The 21323-nt window shown below is 37.4% G+C and overlaps 1 protein-coding gene and 1 long non-coding RNA gene across 2 annotated transcripts in view; both read left to right on the forward strand.

The window, feature by feature from the left end:
• LOC127881272 (ubiquitin carboxyl-terminal hydrolase 15-like) overlaps positions 1-21323 on the forward strand; it is a 74911-nt gene that overhangs the window by 37678 nt on the left and 15910 nt on the right. The window contains exons 14-19 of the mRNA XM_052429017.1: positions 7886-8008; positions 13984-14153; positions 14513-14674; positions 17887-18075; positions 20401-20446; positions 20799-20948. Of these exons, the coding sequence (XP_052284977.1) occupies positions 7886-8008; positions 13984-14153; positions 14513-14674; positions 17887-18075; positions 20401-20446; positions 20799-20948 (840 nt within the window). The remainder of the gene's footprint in view (positions 1-7885; positions 8009-13983; positions 14154-14512; positions 14675-17886; positions 18076-20400; positions 20447-20798; positions 20949-21323) is intronic.
• Positions 964-4928, forward strand: LOC127832324 (uncharacterized). Its single transcript, XR_008026789.1, has 3 exons — positions 964-1669; positions 3126-3246; positions 3645-4928. It is a non-coding gene; the product is annotated as an uncharacterized LOC127832324 (long non-coding RNA).

Below are 21323 nucleotides of genomic sequence, written 5' to 3' on the forward strand. Positions count from 1 at the left end.
AAATATATGTGGCCAAAATCGCTCATTTTATGAGTACTTTTGCAATATTGAAGATAGCAACTAGATATTTGGCATGCATGTGTATCTTATGGAGCTGCACATTTTGAGTGGTGAAAGGTCAAGGTCATTCTTCAAGGTCAGAGGTCAAATATATGTGGCCCAAATCGCTTATTTTATGAATACTTTTGCAATATTGAAGATAGCAACTTGATATTTGACATGCATGTGTATATCATGGAGCTGCACATTTTGAGTGGTGAAAGGTCAAGGTCAAGGTCATCCTTCAAGGTCAAATATATGGGTCAAAATTGCTCATGTAATGTCACTTCTGCAATATTGAAGCTAGCAATTTTATATTTGAAATGCATGTGTATCTCATGGAGTTGCACATTTTGAGTGGAGAAGGGTCAAGGTCAAGGTCATCCTTCAAGGTCAAACGTCATATAGGGGGACATTGTGTTTCACAAACGCATCTTGTTTCACATTAAAATCAAGGTTGCCACGAGTAAAAATAGATTGAATTTTAAACAAGGGGGTTAACAATGCACATTTTGTATTGTCTCCCTTTATCAGTTTTTTTTTTTAAATTGAAAACCTGGTTTTGTGACAATTTTGTCCCTTGTTGTCCCCTACTGGTTTCACCAGAGGGGACTTATGGTTTTCGCTCTGTGTGTCCGTTGGTCCGTCTGTCTGTCAGTCTGTCACTTTTCTGGATCCTGCGATAACTTTGAAAGTTCTTCATATTTTTTCATGAAACTTGAAACATTGACAGATGGCAATATGGAGATTATGCACATCATTTCATATTGTTCCTACGTCAAGAATTCTGGTTGCTATGGTAACAAATAAACTAGAAATACTGCTGAAAATGGTGAATCCTGCACACTTTTCTAGATCCTGCGATAACTTTAAAAGTTCTTCATATTTTTTTTTATGAAACATGAATAGATGGCAATATGGACATTGGCCCCGTTTCATAAACAATTCTTAAGTTTTTCGTAAGAATTCTGCGATTTTTACGTACGGACGTTCTTACGCCAATTCCTACGAACGTTTCATAAACGCGTTCGCAGACTTAAGAATTCTTACGAATCTTACTAACGTAAAACCAGTCTGCGCTCTTTAATTGAAGGTTTTAAAAGACGTAAAACTAACATTTGGCGCCATCTGTCAGATTATAATAAACACTACGAGAACTAGTAGAAAAGCAATAAAACTAATTGTTATGTATACATTTATTTTTCTCTTTTAAAATAAATAAATGTGAAGTCGTCAGCAGAAATGCTTTCAAATGAGGTCGACGTTTTATGACGCTAAACGTGTTTTTGTGTGACGTTAAATAACTGCACTTGATTAGTTGAAATTCATTCAGGTGAACTGAAACATATATAACTTGTGATCTTGGTAACTAGTTCAGACGAAAAAGGCACTGACCCCTTGCGAAGTTATCGCTTATAATGTAAACAACGTTTTTAAAGTTTGTTGAGTGTAACAATTGCTTTGTTGTTGAAATTGAAATACTCATTGGGGTTAAACGAGCGTAGAGTAACAATACGATGTTGAAATTTACTGTCAAAGTTGGATAGATTTGCGCTGATTAACAATGGAACAAACTGCTATTGATTGACATGGAGGATTTCTAAATTAAGGAGTTGATATTCCGCATCAGGTAAGATGACGAATCTACATGACACCATGGTAAAAATCGCCTTTGCTAAAGGGACTTGTTCACAAAGTTTGGCATGTTTTGAAGGTAGCCATGAAATGCTTTTAATTGATAAATGTAAACATCGGAACTAAATAGTTCCAGTCCAGTATAAACCAATGATAAAATTAAAGAAAGAAAAAAATGTAATCCACACCAGGGCTTGAACCACTGACACCTGGAGTAAAAGTCTAGCACCAACCACTTGGCTGTCCGTACTGATATAGTACGCTCAGGTGTATTTATACTATTTATACTTTATGTAAGCAATCTTTGTAATGTAACAAATTATAGCTCCAATATAAAAACAAGAATAAAAGTAGAAAAAGAAAACAAACAGAACAAAAAAGTTTACCACACCGGGGCTCGAACCACTGACCCATGTAGTAAAAGCCAAGCGCCGAAACCGCTCAGCAATCCGTCTTCACATGTGGGTTTGTGTAATTCAGAGTTCATGTTCTGGTCGTCATTGAGTCTTTACAACTACATTATGTGCGGACCTGACAAACCGTCTTCACATGGGTTGACATTTATTTTATACTTTGTAAAACCATCCGCGTGTTGTTACAAAATATAACGATGACACAAGAAATCAAAAATTTAAAATCGTTTCGCGTATGAGACGCTTTATAATTTTATTAATTTCTAACGATGATTTTTAGTAAACGAAAGTGTATTTTCAGTAAAAGTCTGCGGCATTAGTGTTATTTCGCACACTGATGTATATTGTTCATTTATTTCTTAAATCTGTGACAAAAAGTTGAAACATTCTCATTTTGATAGAGTGTGAACAAGTCCCTTTAACATTGACAGCAAATGTTTTGTTTTGGAAGTTAAATTAATACTGGCTAAATTTGCAGGTGTGTTATTGTTTTAAATTGAGATGGTATGGCATTAAAGGTTTAATACTTACTTTGTTTATATGTCAGATTGTAATATTATTAAAGATATGTGTAAGTTTGAGCTATTTTTGTCAAAACTTACATGTAACATGAATAAAAAAAGTCATTTACATCTGTTAAACTTTTAAGTAATGTTTAAATTTCTATTTATTATTTAACAGTCCCTTCTGTTGAGATAAGACTAAACAATTGACAAAATCCTCTTAAGATAAGCTGTTATTTACTTTGTGTGTTGTAATTTGGACAATAATAAATTAAATTCAATAAAAGTATAATTCTGCTTTGGTAAGACATATTTTCTGATTTAAAAAATATTTTGTAAAAAGTAAGATTTTTATGTTTCATATGTCGGGTAAATATACTACAATCCTGCTAAAAAAATGAAATTCTATCTAATTATGTGAGTTAAACAGTATTATTTTTTTCATAAAATCATGCATGTCAGTCATTTTTTGTAATTTAATACCGTGTTTAAATTTAATTATGGATATTTGTTATTAAAGAAGTTTGTGTTTTAGGTGAACAGATACTTCATGAATTATATGAATCACCAGGGAAAGGACCCAACTACTTGCACAGATGCATCATGGCGGGTGAAAGAAGGGATGATCACTTTGGCAACAGATTGTTCAACTGCTTGTAAGAACTTATGTTTTGCCTATAGTGACTGTTATAATTCTTACTCCTTAAAATGATTCTTTGTAACTTTGGTTTTACTAAAACATATGCATCGGAACACTACAAAAGTAAAAAAAAAAAAAAAGTTTAAATGTTAAGTTAATTTTATTGACAAGTTTAAATTAAGAATTCCGATGTGAAGGGAATCCATTTGAGATAAAGATTTCATAACATATCTTAATGATTAAAGAAACTTGTACATGCTAAAGTTTGGTGTATCCTGATGATTACCAGCCATAAGAGTTTCAACCATGACTGTCAGTTTTGTGTTATTCCAAATTATTTTAAGATACATTAGTAGGATTACATTTTTGATTTTTTTGCACTGGTACTTTTTTATGTTCAATTTTTATTTACAGAAATGTTGATGTGGACTCAGTCAAAGAATTTGCTGTAACTGTGTATGTCTCTTCACTATGTGGACATAAAGTGCTACAGCTGGTTGGAGATTAAGATCACAATGTACTGTTTTAATGGAGAACATCTGTGAATATTTATTCTAACAATGGAAATTCAAACCTGAATTATTATAATTAGAAAACATTTTCATGTACATGCTGGAATTTTATTTGAAGTGTAAAACTAAAATAATTTAGAATTATTTTTAAACACAAACACAGTTTTATTATAGAAATAATTGTATAAACTTAAGAGAAATCAGTGTTTAAGTGATGCATTTTATTTAGTGTTTGACCTATTTAACACCTTAACTATGTTTTTTTTTATGTTGAATGTAATGGTAATAAAAAAAACCATAAGCTGACATCCAAAGGGTTTTAACCTTAAAGGGAATTGTTCACAGATTCAGGCATTTTTTTAAAAGTATGTCAGTAGAAGCCTTAAATTGCTAGATTTTAACCTCAAAATAGAATTTTAGAAGAGATAAAAACACCAGAAAAATATTGGTATCCATGGGGGTCCTTAAATTATTTAACCTATAACACTCGGCCATCTTGAATTTTATATTTAAGCATTCATTTTATACTTGATATATGTGACCCATGTGAAATAACAAAATTTAACAGAAAAAACAGAATCATTAAAAATTATCCAATCATCACCCTGTTTAATTGTATCCATTACACATGATAAATACTCATAAAAAAGCTGTATTTTCAGTTTGAGTCTACATCATTAGTGGCATTTTGCTCCCTGATTTACAGTACATGTATTCTTTTTATTTTGTATCTGTTCCTTAAATTTGGAAAATGGTCAGTTTTACTATCTGTGCACAATTCCTTTTGATCTTTATTCTTAGTTTTGTGATCAATGGAATGCCTAATACCATTTCAATAGTAAATGAGATTACGGGTAAGTACTTGTTAAACAATAAGGCCGTAAAACGTGCAAAGCCCTTCTTTATTGTATCTCAAATTGTGAAAAGCAATTCTGAGATTTTTATGTTTTCTAACATTTAATTACTTTTTTGAGTTACTTATTATAAGTAAATGTAATTTTTGTAAGATTAAAATGCATTGACTTGTTCAAATAAAAATAATAACATATGAAAATATACAATTTTGTGTAGTGTAGTACATTTGCTTCCATGGCAACCAATTTATTTAAATGATACCATTGTTATTTTTCTACATTTTGAACACCAAATTAACTCAAAATAGTCACATGGATGTACTTTTCAATTATGCCATAAATTATAAAACAATATAAATACACTAGTCATAATTAAAGAGATTGTTGTTTTTTAAACTGAATTTAGTAGGTTTTTTTTCTGAAAATAATAACCATTTCCAAAAATATTTCAGTTGGATGTTGGTAAAGCAATCTATGCATGTTAACTAAAGGTCTATTTTTATAGGGAACAAAACATATATTCACCTTCTTTAAGATACTTGCAGACCAGTTGGCAAAAAAAGTTGATCTGAATCAAACACATCGTTCATCGAACATTGAAAATTATCACCGAAAATCAAAAAAGTTTGTTTCCGCTTGGATATCAACTAATAACTAAAAATCTATTATTGTTGTTCATTTGAAACATGATTTTGAAGCCTTTATAAATATGATAAAAAGATGTTTAGTTGTGATATCATAATTTGGATTATTATCATTAGCTGTCTGGCATGTATGTACTAGTTCTACCCAGGAAACAGACTCAAGAGATGTCCACAGTTGAGTAAAAGCCAGATAATGTTGTGGTATCTTCTATGTATCCAGATCCAAACATTTAATACTTCCCAAACAATACAATTTTGTAAATGAAATTATAAAAAAAATACCTTATTTACAAAGGGAAAACCTTTGTTCTGCTTCTCCTGTTTTGGACATTCCATTTACAATAATTCAGTGACGCATCAAACAGAATCAAAGATAACCTTCCAGTAAATTCAATCCTAGAAGGAAACTCATTGATTTTGTTACACTCTGTTAAGTCGTTAGTGCCAAAAATGGTTGATCCAATAAACATGCCAGTGTCTTGCATCATCCATGACGATGTATTCCAATTTCCAGTTTGCTTCATACATTCCAGTTTGACATAGATCTAATTAAACTTTCATATACAATTTACTTCTGTAACAATCCTCTCTTCTGTATTTACACAATGCTTATCCCGTAGTACAAAGCATGGCCAGAGGTAATTTAAAACAAAAATCCATTCAACTTTGTTTACATTTGACCTTGTTTTTTCGTCACGATTTGGCAAACAAGGGAAACAACTGTGCTCTCTATAATGTACTTCAGAAAAATAAATTTATTACAATTTACCGACTTTGTCAGTTTCAAGAGAAAAGTCACGCTTCTTTTGTCGAAAATGCGCTTAAAATCGTTTTTTTTTATTTTGGAAAATTTGTGAAGACGTGAAATAGCTAAGGCGGCCATATTTGCGAACGCTACGACAGCCTAGACCATGCGTAACTTTAACGTTGGAACTTACGAATTCGTAGCAGGTGGTTGCGTAAGTATTTTTTTGTGAAACGCTTGAATTTTCTTACGGACTTCGTAAGTATACTTCCGTAAGAAACCGTGCGTACGAACGTTTATGAAACGGGGCCATTATGCACGTCAATTCATTTTCTTCCTTTGTCAAAAATTGTGGTTGCTATGGCAACAAATAAAAATTAAAAAATTCTGACAATGGTGGAGCCGGTAGAGGACATATATTGCTTTGCAATAGTCTTGTTCAAACTTGTTTTATCGTAAAATAAGAGGCGTTCTCCAATATTTATGCCCCCCCCTTCGAAGAAGAGGGGGTATATTGCTTTGCTCATGTCGGTCGGTCGGTCGGTCGGTAGGTCGGTCGGTCCGTCCACCAGGTGGTTGTCGTATGATAACTCAAGAACGCTTGGGGCTAGGATCATGAAACTTCATAGGTACATTGATCATGACTCGCAGATGACCCCTATTGATTTTGAGGTCACTAGGTCAAAGGTCAAGGTCACGGTGACCCGAAATAGTAAAATGGTTTCCGGATGATAACTCAAGAACGCATACGCTTAGGATCATGAAACTTCATGGGTAGATTGATCATGACTCGCAGATGACCCCTATTGATTTTGAGGTCACTAGGTCAAAGGTCAAGGTCACGGTGACCCGAAATAGTAAAATGGTTTCCGGATGATAACTCAAGAACGCATACGCCTAGGATCATGAAACTTCATGGGTAGATTGATCATGACTCGCAGATGACCCCTATCAATTTTGAGGTCACTAGGTCAAAGGTCAAGGTCACGGTGACCCGAAATAGTAAAATGGTTTCCGGATGATAACTCAAGAACGCATACGCCTAGGATCATGAAACTTCATGGGTAGATTGATCATGACTCGCAGATGACCCCTATTAATTTTGAGGTCACTAGGTCAAAGGTCAAGGTCACGGTGACCCAAAATAGTAAAATGGTTTCCGGATGATAACTCAAGAATGCATACGCCTAGGATCATGAAACTTCATGGGTAGATTGATCATGACTTGCAGATGACCCCTATTGTTTTTGAGGTCACTAGGTCAAAGGTCAAGGTCACGGTGACCTGAAATAGTAAAATGGTTTTCGGATGATAACTCAAGAACGCATACGCCTAGGATCATGAAACTTCATAGGTAGATTGATCATGACTCGCAGATGACCCCTATTGATTTTGAGGTCACAAGGTCAAAGGTCAAGGTCACAGTGACCCGAAATAGTAAAATGATTTTCTGATGATAACTCACGAACGCTTTTGCCTAGGATCATGACACTTCATAGGTACATTGATCGTGACTCGCAGATGACCCCTATTGATTTTCAGGTCACTAGGTCAAAGGTCAAGGTCACAGTGACAAAAATCGTACTCACACAATGGCTGCCACTACAATGGGCAGCCCATATGGGGGGCATGCATGTTTTACAAACAGCCCTTGTTAGACAATAGCATTACCTTCATGGGAGCTTTACCATCATGCCTTTAAATAAGTTGCATTTAAGTATGCTCATTATGCAAAACAAGTAAATTCTTATATTTTATTTTTTTTATAATGATTGTAATTATTTAAAACAAAACTATTCTTCAACCATACCTCTATAACAATTCCGCACTAAACCCTCAACATACAAACCAATATACCCCCACCACTGATTCAACCATGACTATGCTGTCATTTTAACAGGATCAAGAACCAGAACTCCTCATACAACAATTACCAGCTGTTTGGTCAGCCACTGCTCCTGTCTGTCCAGAGACAGAACATGACCTATGAGGAACTGTACACTAAGGTCTGCCAGAGAATCAAGTAAGCCAATTATCACATTTTTAAATATACCCTTATAATACCCCCACAAACAAAGTTTAGGGGGTATATAGGAGTGAACTTGTCTGTCTGTCAGTCTGTCTGTTGGTCTGTTTGTCAGGTCGTATTAAGTGTCCGCTCACTAATTCAATTTGTTAACATTCAATCTTCACCAAACTTGGTGAGATGTTGTTTCTAGAATATGTCTTAGTCCAGTTCGAATATGGGTCATGCCGGGTCAAAAACTAGATAACGGGGTCACTTAGAGCGTTTTAAACATTGAGCATGGTGTCCGCTCTCTAATTCAAGTAGTTTTCATCTGAGCTTCGCCAAACTTGGTCAGAAGTTGTATCTAGATTATGTCTAGGCCAAGTTTCAACATGGGTCATGGCAGGTCAGAAACAATGTCACTCGGTCACTTTGTGCCTTTTAAACATTGAGCGTGGTGTCAGCTCTCTAATTCAAGTAGTTTTCATCCGATCTTCTTCAAACTTGGTCAGAAGTTGTATATGATGTCTTGGTCAAGTTCGAATATGGGTCATGCCAGGTCAAAAACTAGGTCACGGGATCAGTTTGTGCGTTTTAATCATTCGGCATGTTGTCTGCTCTCTAATTCAAGTAGTTATTATCCAATATCTTCACCAAACTGGGTCAGAAGTTTTATCTAGATGATCTCTTTGCCAAGTTTGAACATGGGCCATACCGGGTCAAAAACTAGGTCACGGGATCACTTGGTGATTTTAAACAATGAGCATGGTGTCTGCTGTTTTTTGTGAAGACAACATGCAAAATATTCTGTGTCAATGCGGCATGTAGGGGTTTTCCTTACGGCTGTGACAAAGCTCTAGTTGTATCCCCCACTAAACGAAGTTTAGGGGGGTATATAGGAGTGAGCTTGTCTGTCGGTCGGTTGGTCTGTTCGTGTCCGCTCTCTTATTCAAGTAGTTTTCATCCGATCTTCACCAAATTCGGTCAGAAGTTGTATCTAGATGATGTCAAGGCCAAGTTCGAACATGGGCCTTGCCGGGTCAAAAACTAGCTTATAGGGTCACTTAGTGCGTTTTAAACATTCAGCATGTTGTCCGCTCTCTTATTCAAGTAGTTTTTATCTGATATTCACCAAATTTGGTCAGAAGTTGTATCTAGATGATGTTTAGGCCAAGCTCGAACATGGGCCTTGCCGGGTCAAAAACTAGGTCACAGTGTCACTTAGTGCGTTGTAAACATTCAGAATGTTGTCCGCTCTCTAATTAAAGTAGTTTTCATCAGAGCTTCACCAAATTTGGTCAGAAGTTGTATCTAGATGATGTTTAGGCCAAGTTCGAACATGGGTCATAGCAGGTCAAAAACTAGGTCACGGGGTCTCTTAGTGCGTTTAAAACATTGAGCAAGGTGCCTGTTCTCTAATTATGCCCCCCTTCAAACAAGAGGGGGTATACTGTTTTGCTTATGTCGGTCTGTCCGAACACCAGATGGTTTCTGGATAACTCAAGAACGCTTAGGCCTAAGATCATAAAACTTCATAGGTACATTGATCATGACTGGCAGATGACCCCTATTGATTTTCAGGTCAATAGGTCAAAGGTCAAGGTCACAGTGACTTGAAATAGTAAAATGGTTTCCGGATGATAACTCAAGAATGCTTAGGCCTAGGATCATGAAACTTCATAGGTTCATTGATCCTGACTGGCAGATGACCCCTATTAATTTTCAGGTCAATAGGTTAAAGGTCAAGGTCACAGTGACTTGAAATAGTAAAATGGTTTCCGGATGATAAATCAAGAATGCTAAGGCCTACGATCATGAAACTTCATAGGTTCATTGATCCTGACTGGCAGATGACCCCTATTAATTTTCAGGTCACTAGGTCAAAGGTCAAGGTCACGTGACAAAAAACATATTCACACAATGGCTGCCACTACAACTGACAGCCCATATGGGGGGCATGCATGTTTTACAAACAGCCCATGTTCAAGTAGTTTTCATCCGATCTTCACCAAACTTGGTAAGAAATTGTATCTAGATGATGTCTAGGTCAAGATTGAATATGGGTCATGCCGGGTCAAAAACTAGGTCACCGGGTCACTAAGTACGTTTTACACATTCAGCATGGTGTCTTCTCTCTAATTCAAATAGTTTTCATCCGATCTTCACCACACTTGGTCAGAAGTTGTATCTAGATGATGTGTAGGTCAAGTTCGAACATGGGCCATGCAGGGTCAAAAACCAGGTCATGGGGTTGCTTAGTGCGTTTTAATAACTTTTAGTTTTCGGACACTTGCAAATAAATAATTTTTAGGTGTCTGAAAATTTAGATGGCCCTCAGGGCATTCTATGCAAGAATTTATGACCTTAATCTGGTCGTAAACTCCATGATCAAAGGGTCCCAGATAAGCCAAAACAGGGCAGAAATCTGGTAAAAAAGCGCTGTAAATATGCTGTCAGAAAAAATTGGAATCATAAATAATGTTTTAAAGCCCGTATGTCCGAAAATGTAGTCACAAAAAAAGAAATATTTTAGCTAAAAAAGCGGATGTCCGAAAACTTACAGTAATTACGGTTCCTCACTTATGGTAAAATTGTTAGCTCTTATTGGTACTGATCATTCCGAGCTTTTCTACTCACCCTAATGTCATTGTTGGCGTCTGTGTAATGCTCTGGTAAAGGTAAAGATCCACACTACTGCAGGTATTTGTTGAAAGTTATTGCATGTCTTATGGGTTATTATGTGAGGTTAAGTTCCATGACAATGACCTTCAACTTGGCAGAAAGAGTTGTACTATTTTTATTTTTTTTGGAACCTGTTTGGTCAAGATCACTGTTGCTTAAAATTCAGTAAATATCACGTTCAATAGCTACACTTTGGATGGAGAGATAGCAACTTGATATTTGGCATGCATGTGTATCTCACGGAGCTGCACATTTTGAGTGGTGAAAGGTCAAGGTCATCCTTCAAGGTCACAGGTCAAAAAAACAAATTCAACTATAAATGGTGAGGCAGAGGCAGACGTGTATCCCCACGCCGCATGTTTGATCCAGGGGCGCCCCATGGTTGGTCCATGCATAGTTTAGATTGACCGTATTGTCATAAGAGAAGTTCAGTATCAATTAGAAGTGAATCGGTGTAGAAATGAAAAATTAAATTAAAAGACAATTTTGGGTGGGTGTGGCCTATTATGGGCGGGCGCCCCAGGGTTGGTAATGGGGCCTTACATAGTTGAGATTGACGGTATTGTCATAAGAGATGTTCAGTATTAATTTGAAGTAAATCGGTGTAGAAATGAAGAAATTATAGTAAAAGGCAATTTTGGGTGGGCGTGGCCTATGTGGGCGGGGCGCCCCAGGGTTGGTAATGGCACCATGCATAGTTGAGATTGACCTTTTGTCATAAAAGAGGTTCAGTATCAATTTGAGGTGAATCGGTGTAGAAATGAAGAAATTATAGTAAAAGGCAATTTTGGGTGGGCGTGGCCTATGTGGGCGGGGCGCCCCAGGGTTGGTAATGGGGGCCATGCATAGTTGAGATTAACTGTATTGTCATAAGAGAGGTTCAGTATCAATTTGAAGTGAATCAGTGTAGAAATGGTGATATTATAGTAAAAGGCAATTTTGGGTGGGCGGGGCCTATGTGGGCGGGGCGCCCCAGGGTTGATAATGGGGCCATGCATAGCTGTGATTGACCATATTGTCATAAGAGAGGTTCAGTATCAATTTGAAGTGAATTGGTGTAGGAATGAAGAAATTATAGTAAAAGGCAATTTGGGTGGGCGTGGCCTATGTGGGCGGGGTGCCCTAGGGTTGGTAATGGGGCCATGCATAGCTGAGATTGACCGTATTGTCATAAGAGAGGCTCAGTATCAATTTGAAGTGAATCGGTGTAGAAATGAAGAAATTATAGTAAAAGGCAATTTTGGGTGGGCGTGGCCTATGTGGCCGGGGCGCCCTAGGGTTGGTAATGGGGCCATGCATAGTTGAGATTGACCTTTTTGTCATAAGAGAGGCTCAGTATCAATTTGAAGTAAATCGTTGCAGAAATGAAGAAGTTAATGTAAAATAACATTTAAAAAATGAGTGAAAATCTCTGACCCGGCCCCCGCCCCAACCCCCATAACTTTTGACCCAGCGATCAGATCAAAATTCCGTCACTGTCACCGTCGCACATAAGCTCATAGCTACCATGTATGTAAGTTTCAAGGTTCTAGTGCTAATAGTGTAGGAGGAGCAGGTGGCCAGGACGGACGGACAGACGCACATCAATACAATATCCCCACTTTTTCTCCGAAAAACGTGGGGATAAAAACTTGAACCAAAACTTTAACCTTCTTCATAACTTTTGCAATATTGAACATAGCAACTTGATATTTGGCGTGCATGTGTACCTCATGGAGCTGCACATTTTGAGTGGTGAAAGGTCACGGTCAAGGTCATCCTTCAAGGTCACAGGTCAAAAAAATAATTCAAAGCGGCGCATAAGGGGGCATTGTGTTTCTGACAACACATCTCTTGTTTTGGAGATATTTTCGTTTATTTTGTGTGAGAGCATACTAGATAAAGACCTATGTTTGGATTGCATTTTGGGCAAGTGTAATTCAGGTCACTGTAACTCAGAGTAGAAAAACCGTTTCCACTCTCCATCTTGAGAATTGTTCTGCAGGTAGCTTATGGGCCTACTGAAGTTGGAATGTAATTTGTCGCCAGTTGGGTAAAAGTCACTATTATTAAAAGTAGAAAAATTATTACTGCTAAATAACTTAATATAAAATTGTCCCATTTCATGTGAACGTTACTTATACCAACACCTTGCTAAGTTAATTAAATTCAGCTAAATTTATTGGAAAAATGTATAAAATATTACTTCTTTTCCTGGTCACATTTTGTTCATTTTATAAATGTTCATCTTTCAGTTAATATATCCTTCAAAACTAATACAGATGTTAAACCTCAAATATGTCTCTGTGATCATAATATTATGTGACTGACTTATAAAAATGTACACATTTATATCAAATTGAAAGCATAGTTTAGCATTCTGTCTAAGGACAGGTTTTGTTCAAGATGTGCTTATTTGTCTTGTTTTTAATTCCGAGAAAACAGGTTTATTATGCCCCCCTTCGAAGAAGAGGGGGTATATTGCTTTGCACATGTCTGTTGGTCTGTCAGTCTGTCGGTCGGTTCCGTCCACCAGGTGGTTTCCGGATGGTAACTCAAGAACGCTTGGGGCTAGGATCATGAAACTTCATAGGTACATTGATCATGACTTGCAGATGACCCCTATTGATTTTGAGGTCACTAGGCCAAAGGTCAAGGTCACGGTGACCCTAAATAGTAAAATGGTTTCCGGATGATAACTCAAGAACGCACACGCCTAGGATCATGAAACTTGATAGGTAGATTGATCATGACTCGCAGATGACCCCTATTGATTTTGAGGTCACTAGGTCAAAGGTCAAGGTCACAGTGACCCGAAATAGTAAAATGGTTTTCGGATAATAACTCAAGAACGCATATGCCTAGGATCATGAAACTTGATAGGTAGATTGATCATGACTCGCAGATGACCCCAATTGATTTTGAGGTCACAAGGTCAAAGGTCAAGGTCACGGTGACCCGAAATAGTAAAACGATTTTCGGATGATAACTCAAGAATGCTTTTGCCTAGGATCATGACACTTCATAGGTACATTGATCGTGACTTGCAGATGACCCCTATTGATTTTCAGGTCACTAGGTCAAAGGTCAAGGTCACAGTGACAAAAAACGTATTCACACAATGGCTGCCACTACAACGGACAGCCCATATGGGGGGCATGCATGTTTTACAAACAGCCCTTGTTTAGAAATTGTTTTTTGAACATGTTCCCTCTTACATGATAGAACCTTTGTGAGTAATATTCTGGACAGCTGTAAGAAAACTGGAAGTAGATTTCTCCCAAGTTTGATGAAAGCCCTGTATATCTCTATTGTTTCTTTGCGTCCAGGAGGTTTGTTCAGCTGCCGGCGGCTGATGACAAGTGGTGGGTGAAGGAGGGACAGGCTGGGGCCCCTAGCGAGATAGAAGTGAGCGGCAGTGATGAGGTGACAGAGCACTCACCAGACAGCATGCAGCCGGACACCAACATGTGTAACGGGGCCTTGTGTATGTACCATGGTGTGGGTTCTGCTTAGTAAATGATGAAAATTAAATATCAGTGATACCAATCTCTTAAATAATCCTCAATGCTGGAATATGTAGTTGATTTATTAATTCAATGTGTAAAAATATAGGGGGTGTAATAACACTGATATCATCCCTGAAAGAGTACTAACGAAAATATCTGAAATATCTGCTTTACAGGGAGAATATTACAGATTATTGCACCCCCCAAAACTAACAAAACAAATGACTTCTCTATCCTATATTAACAGCCTCTTCAGAGGGACAGTGGTATGGAGGTCAGTAATGGTGACAGCTGCCATAGCGATGGACCCCCAACCACAACCACAAGCAGCAACACAGACAGCATTGACAACAACCCCACACTTCCAGTAAACGGCCACTTGAGGGCAACAATATGGACAGCGCTCCTGAGAAGATTCCCAGGCTGTTCAAGTTCTCCCTTCTAAACTCTTATGGGACTTCAGAAATGGATACAAAATTCAAGGATGATGGAAAACCCTTGAAACTTAATAGTGAGCAGTAACCTCATTTCTTGAGATTTATGTTTTTGCATATAAATGAATATATTTGATTACTTTAATGTAATTATTATCCCCCGCCATAAGCGGAGGGATATTGTTTTGGCGTTGTCCTTCCGTCCGTCCGTCTTTCCCTCCGGCACTTTTGTGTCCGGAGCCATATCTTGGAAGTGCTTTGTCGGATTTCATTGAATTTGGTATGAGTATGTTATATGGATAAGAGGATGATGCACGCCAAATGGCATTGTACAACATCTGTTAATAACGGAGTAAGTAATTGCCCTTTGTTTTTAAAAAAAATGCTTTTTTTGTGTCGGGAGCCTTATCTTGGAAGTGCTTTGTCGGATTCATTGAAACTTGGTATGAGTATGTATATGGATAAGAGGATGATGCACGCCAAATGGCATTGTACATCATCTGTTAATAACGGAGTAGTATGGCCCTCTTTAACTTGAAAAAATGCTTTTTGTGTGTCCGTAGCCATATTTTGGAAGTGCTTTGACGGATTTCATTGAAACTTGGTACAAGTATATATATGGATAAGAGAATGATGCACGCCAAATGGCATTGTACATCATCTGTTAATAATGGAGTTATGGCCCTTTTTATCTTAAAAGAATGCTTTTTTTCGTGTGTCAAGTATATCTCTTTTTTTGTCTAGAAGCATATTGGCGGGGGGATATCAATTTAACGAATTTGCTTGTTAGCTCACCTGAACGATAGCTCGAGGTGAGCTATTGTGATCACTCAGCGTACGGCGTCCGTCCGTCCGTCTGTAAACAATTTGTAAACATCTTCTTCTACTAAACCATTGAGGCCAATTTCAACTAAATTTTCATGTGGAGCATCCCTAGGTCATGGGACAAAAGAATTGTTAAAAAAAATTTGATCACATAACCAAGATGGCCGCCATGACCATATATGGTAAAAACCTTAACAAATCTTCTTGTCAGAAACCGCTCATCAGATTTTCAAAAAATTTCACAGGGATGACCTTTGAGGGCTGCACTGAAAAGTTGTTCAAAGAAATTTGATTCGTCAAAAAACATGGCCGCAGGAGCGTCGTTGAACTTTGCATGTTTATTCGTTTTTGCCTATTTTGTGAAAACTTTCAAAAATCTTCCCACATTTTTTGTCCGATCCTTTCCAAATTTGCACAGTGTCTTTATATCAATGAGGACACGAACCCTACAAAAATGAGCATTATTGGTCCATGAAGTACAGAATTACCTCCCCTTGAATTGAGAAAATGGTGTTGTTTCATGCAATAAAGTCCAAATTTTTCATCCAATTCTTTCCAAACTTGTAAGGATTTAGCATGGTTCAAACAAGGGAAACAACTACGGTTTAGCATGTTCTTTTTATTACAGATTTGCCTCCCTTTAATTCATTCAAAATCTCATTTTACAGCAGGGATTCCAAATTTGACCTGTAAATGAGCCCCATATTTACTGCCGGTGCTATGTTACCTTTTCCCATTTGATCATTCTTAAGTATTGGTCTTGTAATGCTGCTACTGTTCTGTACTATACTACTACTACTACTAACTACACTACTACGACTACTACTACTACTACTACTACTAACTACTACTACTATACTACTACTACTACGGCGACTACTACTACTACTACTACTACTTCTTCTACTCCTCCGACTACTACTACTACTAGTACTACTACAACTAGTACGACGACCACCACCACCACCACCACCACCACCACCACACCACCACCACGTCTACTACTACTATCTACTACTACTGCCACTACTACACGACTTACCACTACTACGACTACTACGACTACTACCACTACGACACGACTACGACGACTAACTACGACTACGGCGACTACTACGACTACGACTACTCTACTACTACTCCTACTACTACTACTACTACGACTACTACTACTACTACTTGACTACTACTACTACTACTACTACTATACTACTACTACTACTACTACGACTACTACTCGACTACTACTCTACTACTACTACTACTACTACTACTACTACTACTACACCACCACCACCACCACCACCATTCACAGTGACAAAAAACGTATTCACCCAATGGCTGCTACTACAACTTATAGCCCATATAGGGGGGCATGCATGTTTTACAAACAGCCCTTGTTTCTATGGGATTTTACCCACAACTGTTCATGTTTATCTCCGACACATATTTTTAGGTCACCTGTCATGAAGTGACACGGTGAGCTTATGTGATTGTGTGAATTCCGGCGACCGTTGTGCGTGCCTGCGTGTGTCCATGGCCTGCGTGTGTCCGTGCGTTCCGTCCGTCAACAATTTTTTGGTAGACAGTAGAGGTCACAGTTTGCATCCAATCTTGATGAAATTTGGTTCAAAATGTTTATCTTGATGAAATCCGGTTTGGGATTGTATTGGGTCATCTGGGGTCAAAAACAAGGTCACTAGGTTCAAAATAATAGAACAACCTTCTGTAGACAATAGAGGTCACAGTTTTCATCCACCTTTATGAAATTTGGCAGAATGTTTCATCTTGATGAAATCTGGGTTGGGATTTTATTTGGGTCATCTGGGGTCAAAAACTAGGTCCTAGGTCAATAATAGAAAAACCTTGTTGTAGACATTAGAGATCCCAGTTTTCATCCAACCTTATGAAATTTGGTCAGAAATTCTTGATGAAATCTGGGTGGGATTGTATTTGGTTCATCTGGGGTAAAAATCTAGGTCAAATAAATAGAAAAACCTTGTGTTGACAATAGAGTTCACAGTTTTCATCCAATATTTATGAACTGTGGTCAGAATGTTTATCTTGATGAAATCTGGATTGGGATTGTATTTGGGTCATCTAGAGTCAGGAACTAGGTCACTAGGTCAAATCATAGAAAAACATTGTGTAGACAATAGAGGTCATAGTTTTCATCTGATCTTAATGAGTCAGGTGAGCGATTCAGGGCCATCATGGCCCTCTTGTTTTTTATAATTTGTGTTGTTTGAAAATTGGTCATATTGTTTATTAATAATATACCTTTAGTTATATGACATCTCAATTTGATTCCAAATCTGGGTAAATTTGGGTCATATAGAGTTCTAGTAGACCTTCGTCGATTTCTTCAACAAGCATGAGCAGCTTGAAATAGTTAACCTTAAGATTTGCTAATTTTGCTTAGAAAAGTGAAATTCTATTCAATGGTTGTTTTGAAATGTTGCAGATCGGATGTACATCTCGTTAGACTGGAACACTATAGCGAAGGAAAAGTTTTATGACGAAGGGAAGGCAGAGAAGACGTTTGTGGTTCACGAAACGATGAACGCCAATCCAATCAAGAAGCAGGTCATTCAGCTGAGTGACTGCATTGACCTTTATACCACCACCGAGAAACTGGGGGAGCAGGACCATGGTCTGTACTGAGAGTAGCTTGGGTGCTTCTTGTTGTTGTCGTTGTTGTAGTTATTGCGGTGTATGGTCTATCCAGATTTCATAGGAGGGTTCTTTGGAGGACATCCATGCATTTTTGACACTAATCTTGTGTGGTAGAACATTTGCAAATACAAGTTGATTTATTTTTAGCTCATCTATTTTTTGAAAAAAAATTATGAGCTATTGTCATCACCTTTGGCGTCGGCGTCGGCGGTCTGCGTCCGGCGTCGGCGTCCGGTTAAGTTTTGCGTTTAGGTCCACTTTTCTCAGAAGAAGTATCAATGCTATTGCATTCAAACTTGGTACACTTACTTACTTATCATGAGGGGACTGGGCAGGCAAAGTTAGATAACTCTGGCGTGCATTTTGACTGAATTATGTGCCCTTTTATACTTAGAAAATTGAAAATTTTGGTTAAGTTTTGCGTTTAGGTCCACTTTTTTCAGAAAGTATCAATGCTATTGCATTCAAACTTGGTACACTTACTTACTATCATGAGGAGACTGGGCACGCAAAGTTAGATAACTCTGGCGTGGCATTTTGACAGAATTATGTGCCCTTTTTATACTTAGAAAATTGAAATTTTGGTTAAGTTTTGTGTTAAGGTCCATTTTATTCCTTAAGTATCAAAGCTATTGCTTTCATACTTGCAACACTTACTAACTACCGTAAGGGGACTGTGCAGGCAAAGTTATGTAACTCTGACTGGCATTTGGACGGAATTATGGGCCTTTATACTTAGAAAATTGAAAGTTTGGTTAAGTTTGTGTTTTTTCCACTTTACCCCTAAAGTATCATAGATATTGCTATCATACTTGGAACACTCGCAAACTATCATAAGGGTACAGTAAAAGGACAAGTTGCATAACTCTGGATGTCATTTTAACGGAATTATGGCCCTTTTTTGACTTAGTAACTTTGAATATATGGTTAAATTTTGTGTTTCGATCCACTTTACTTCTTAAGTATCAAGGCTATTGCTTTCAACTTCAATACTTTCATGCTATCATGAGGTTACTGTACCTGGCAAGTTGAATTTTACCTTGACCTTTGAATGACCTGACTCTCAAGGTCAAATTATTAAATTTCTCTAAAATTGCCATAACTTCTTTATTTATGATAGATTTGATTGATACTTTGACAAACTACTCTTACCTGACATACACAATAGACTCCACCCCAACCATCGCCCGTGCCCCCCCCCAACCCCCTTCCCCCCCCCCCCCACTTTCCTTTTCCTTTTTTTTTTGACTTTTTTTTCCTTCTTCTTTTTTAAGATCCTCCAAATCCTATCTATACCGCTCTTTTTTTTTTGATGTTTACTATTTCTTTTTACTTGTACCTGTATAGTACTCCAGCCCACCCCCCCCCCCCCCCCCCCACCACCCCCCCCCCCCCCCCTTTTTTTTTTTTTTTTTTTTTTTTTTTTTTAAGATCATCTCACAATGACCACCACACCTCACACTATACCCCCCCCACCCCACCCCCTCCCCATTTTTTTTTTAAACGGTTAAAAAACAAAATTTTATTTTGATTATTTTATGTTTGAAATAACGTCAACAATCGCACCAAGAATCCCCCCCACCACCTCCCCCACCATCCCCCCCCACCACCCCCCCCTATTTTTTTTTTTTTTTTTTTTAAGATCATCTCACAAATTACCACCACACCCTCACACTATACCCCCCCACCTCACCCCCCCATTTTTTTTTATGAAACGGTTTTTTTTAAAAAAAAAAATATTTATTTTTATTATTTTATGTTTGAAATACCGTCCAACCATCGCACCCAAGAATCCCCCCCACCCCCCCCACCCTCCCCCCCCACCCCCGATTTTTTTTCCTTTTTTTTCGCATTTTGGAAGAGAAAATGTAAAATGTCCACACCCCCACACAATGCACCGCTCTTCACTCCACCCCTCCCTCCTTTGTGATTGAAAATAAGAGTCCCTTCACCTTTAAAAGAAAATAGATGAGCGGTCTGCACCCGCAAGGCGGTGCTCTTGTTTATTGCATGGTACTGTTTCAATTTTTGTTTGTTGGCAAAAATATTGTGTGAAAAGCTAAGGTCCACAATTTCTCGGTCAATAAATATAGGGCAATAATATAAACACACTTAAAACAATAATCAAGTTTGATGTGCATATTTTATGATTTTTTTTTTAAAGTTCTTGATAAAATATGAATGACATATTCTAATTATGTTACAAAACGAAGCTTTGGATAGGAATAGCCGCAGGGTTGTGTGGAAAAGCAAATTATTTCAAGTTCTGTGGCAGGTTTCTAAGGTGTGAAAACTGTGTCAGGATTCTGCTTCATGGAATCTGTTGTGTTCATGTTCAGCATGTGTTGGTACTGAGTATAAAAAGTGCTGATCAAGAAAAAAAGTAGGCTTCATGGAAATTATTCTGATTAGACAATACATTTTTCTATAAGCATTTGCAAATCTGATAGTATTTTATGATGATATAATTCCGTATGAAAACATTTATTCAAGATTTGTTTACCAGATTATAGATTTATAAGTTAATTCTTTATAAAAGGAATTAATGTTTGAAAAGGGAACACTCAAAGTTGAATATCACCTGATTTGTGAAGTTATGTGACATATGCCAAAACTGTCAAAAACTTATTTAAGTATGGGATTCTTCATTTTAAAAGACTATTTAAGAAAAAGAAAGCCTAGACTGTTTTTGTATTTTAGGTACTGTCCCCAGTGTAAGAAGCATCAGCAAGCCACCAAGAAGTTTGACATCTGGTCTCTGCCTGACACCCTGATCATTCATCTCAAGAGATTCTCCTATAACCGCTATTGGAGAGACAAGATCGACATACTGGTCGAGTTCCCGACAAGGTTGGAGGATCTTAGTGTTATCAGGAATGCTCAGGATCGATTATGATAACAAATCTGGGGTGTTATGGTTTCATGAGAGATGTAAATGCCTAAACTAAAATTTCAATGATAAACTGCCATTTTGCCACAGCAGTGAAATAGAATGGGGTATTTGGGATTCACTTTGTAGACACAGACATGTCCGATTAAGTTACTTCTACACTTGTCAAATCAAACATTAAACTACATGTAACATCTGCATGCATCAGCAACATATATTAATTTATTATAAGATGTTTGGCATTTGAAATTTGTATAATCTCTGTGTTATAAAATGATGCCTCTTTTTCAACTTTTTATTTTAACCAGGTTTTTAACCAGGTTTTCCGAAGGAAA

The sequence above is a fragment of the Dreissena polymorpha genome, chromosome 5 (genome assembly GCF_020536995.1).
Source record: "Dreissena polymorpha isolate Duluth1 chromosome 5, UMN_Dpol_1.0, whole genome shotgun sequence".
NCBI classification, from domain to species: Eukaryota; Metazoa; Mollusca; class Bivalvia; order Myida; family Dreissenidae; genus Dreissena; species Dreissena polymorpha.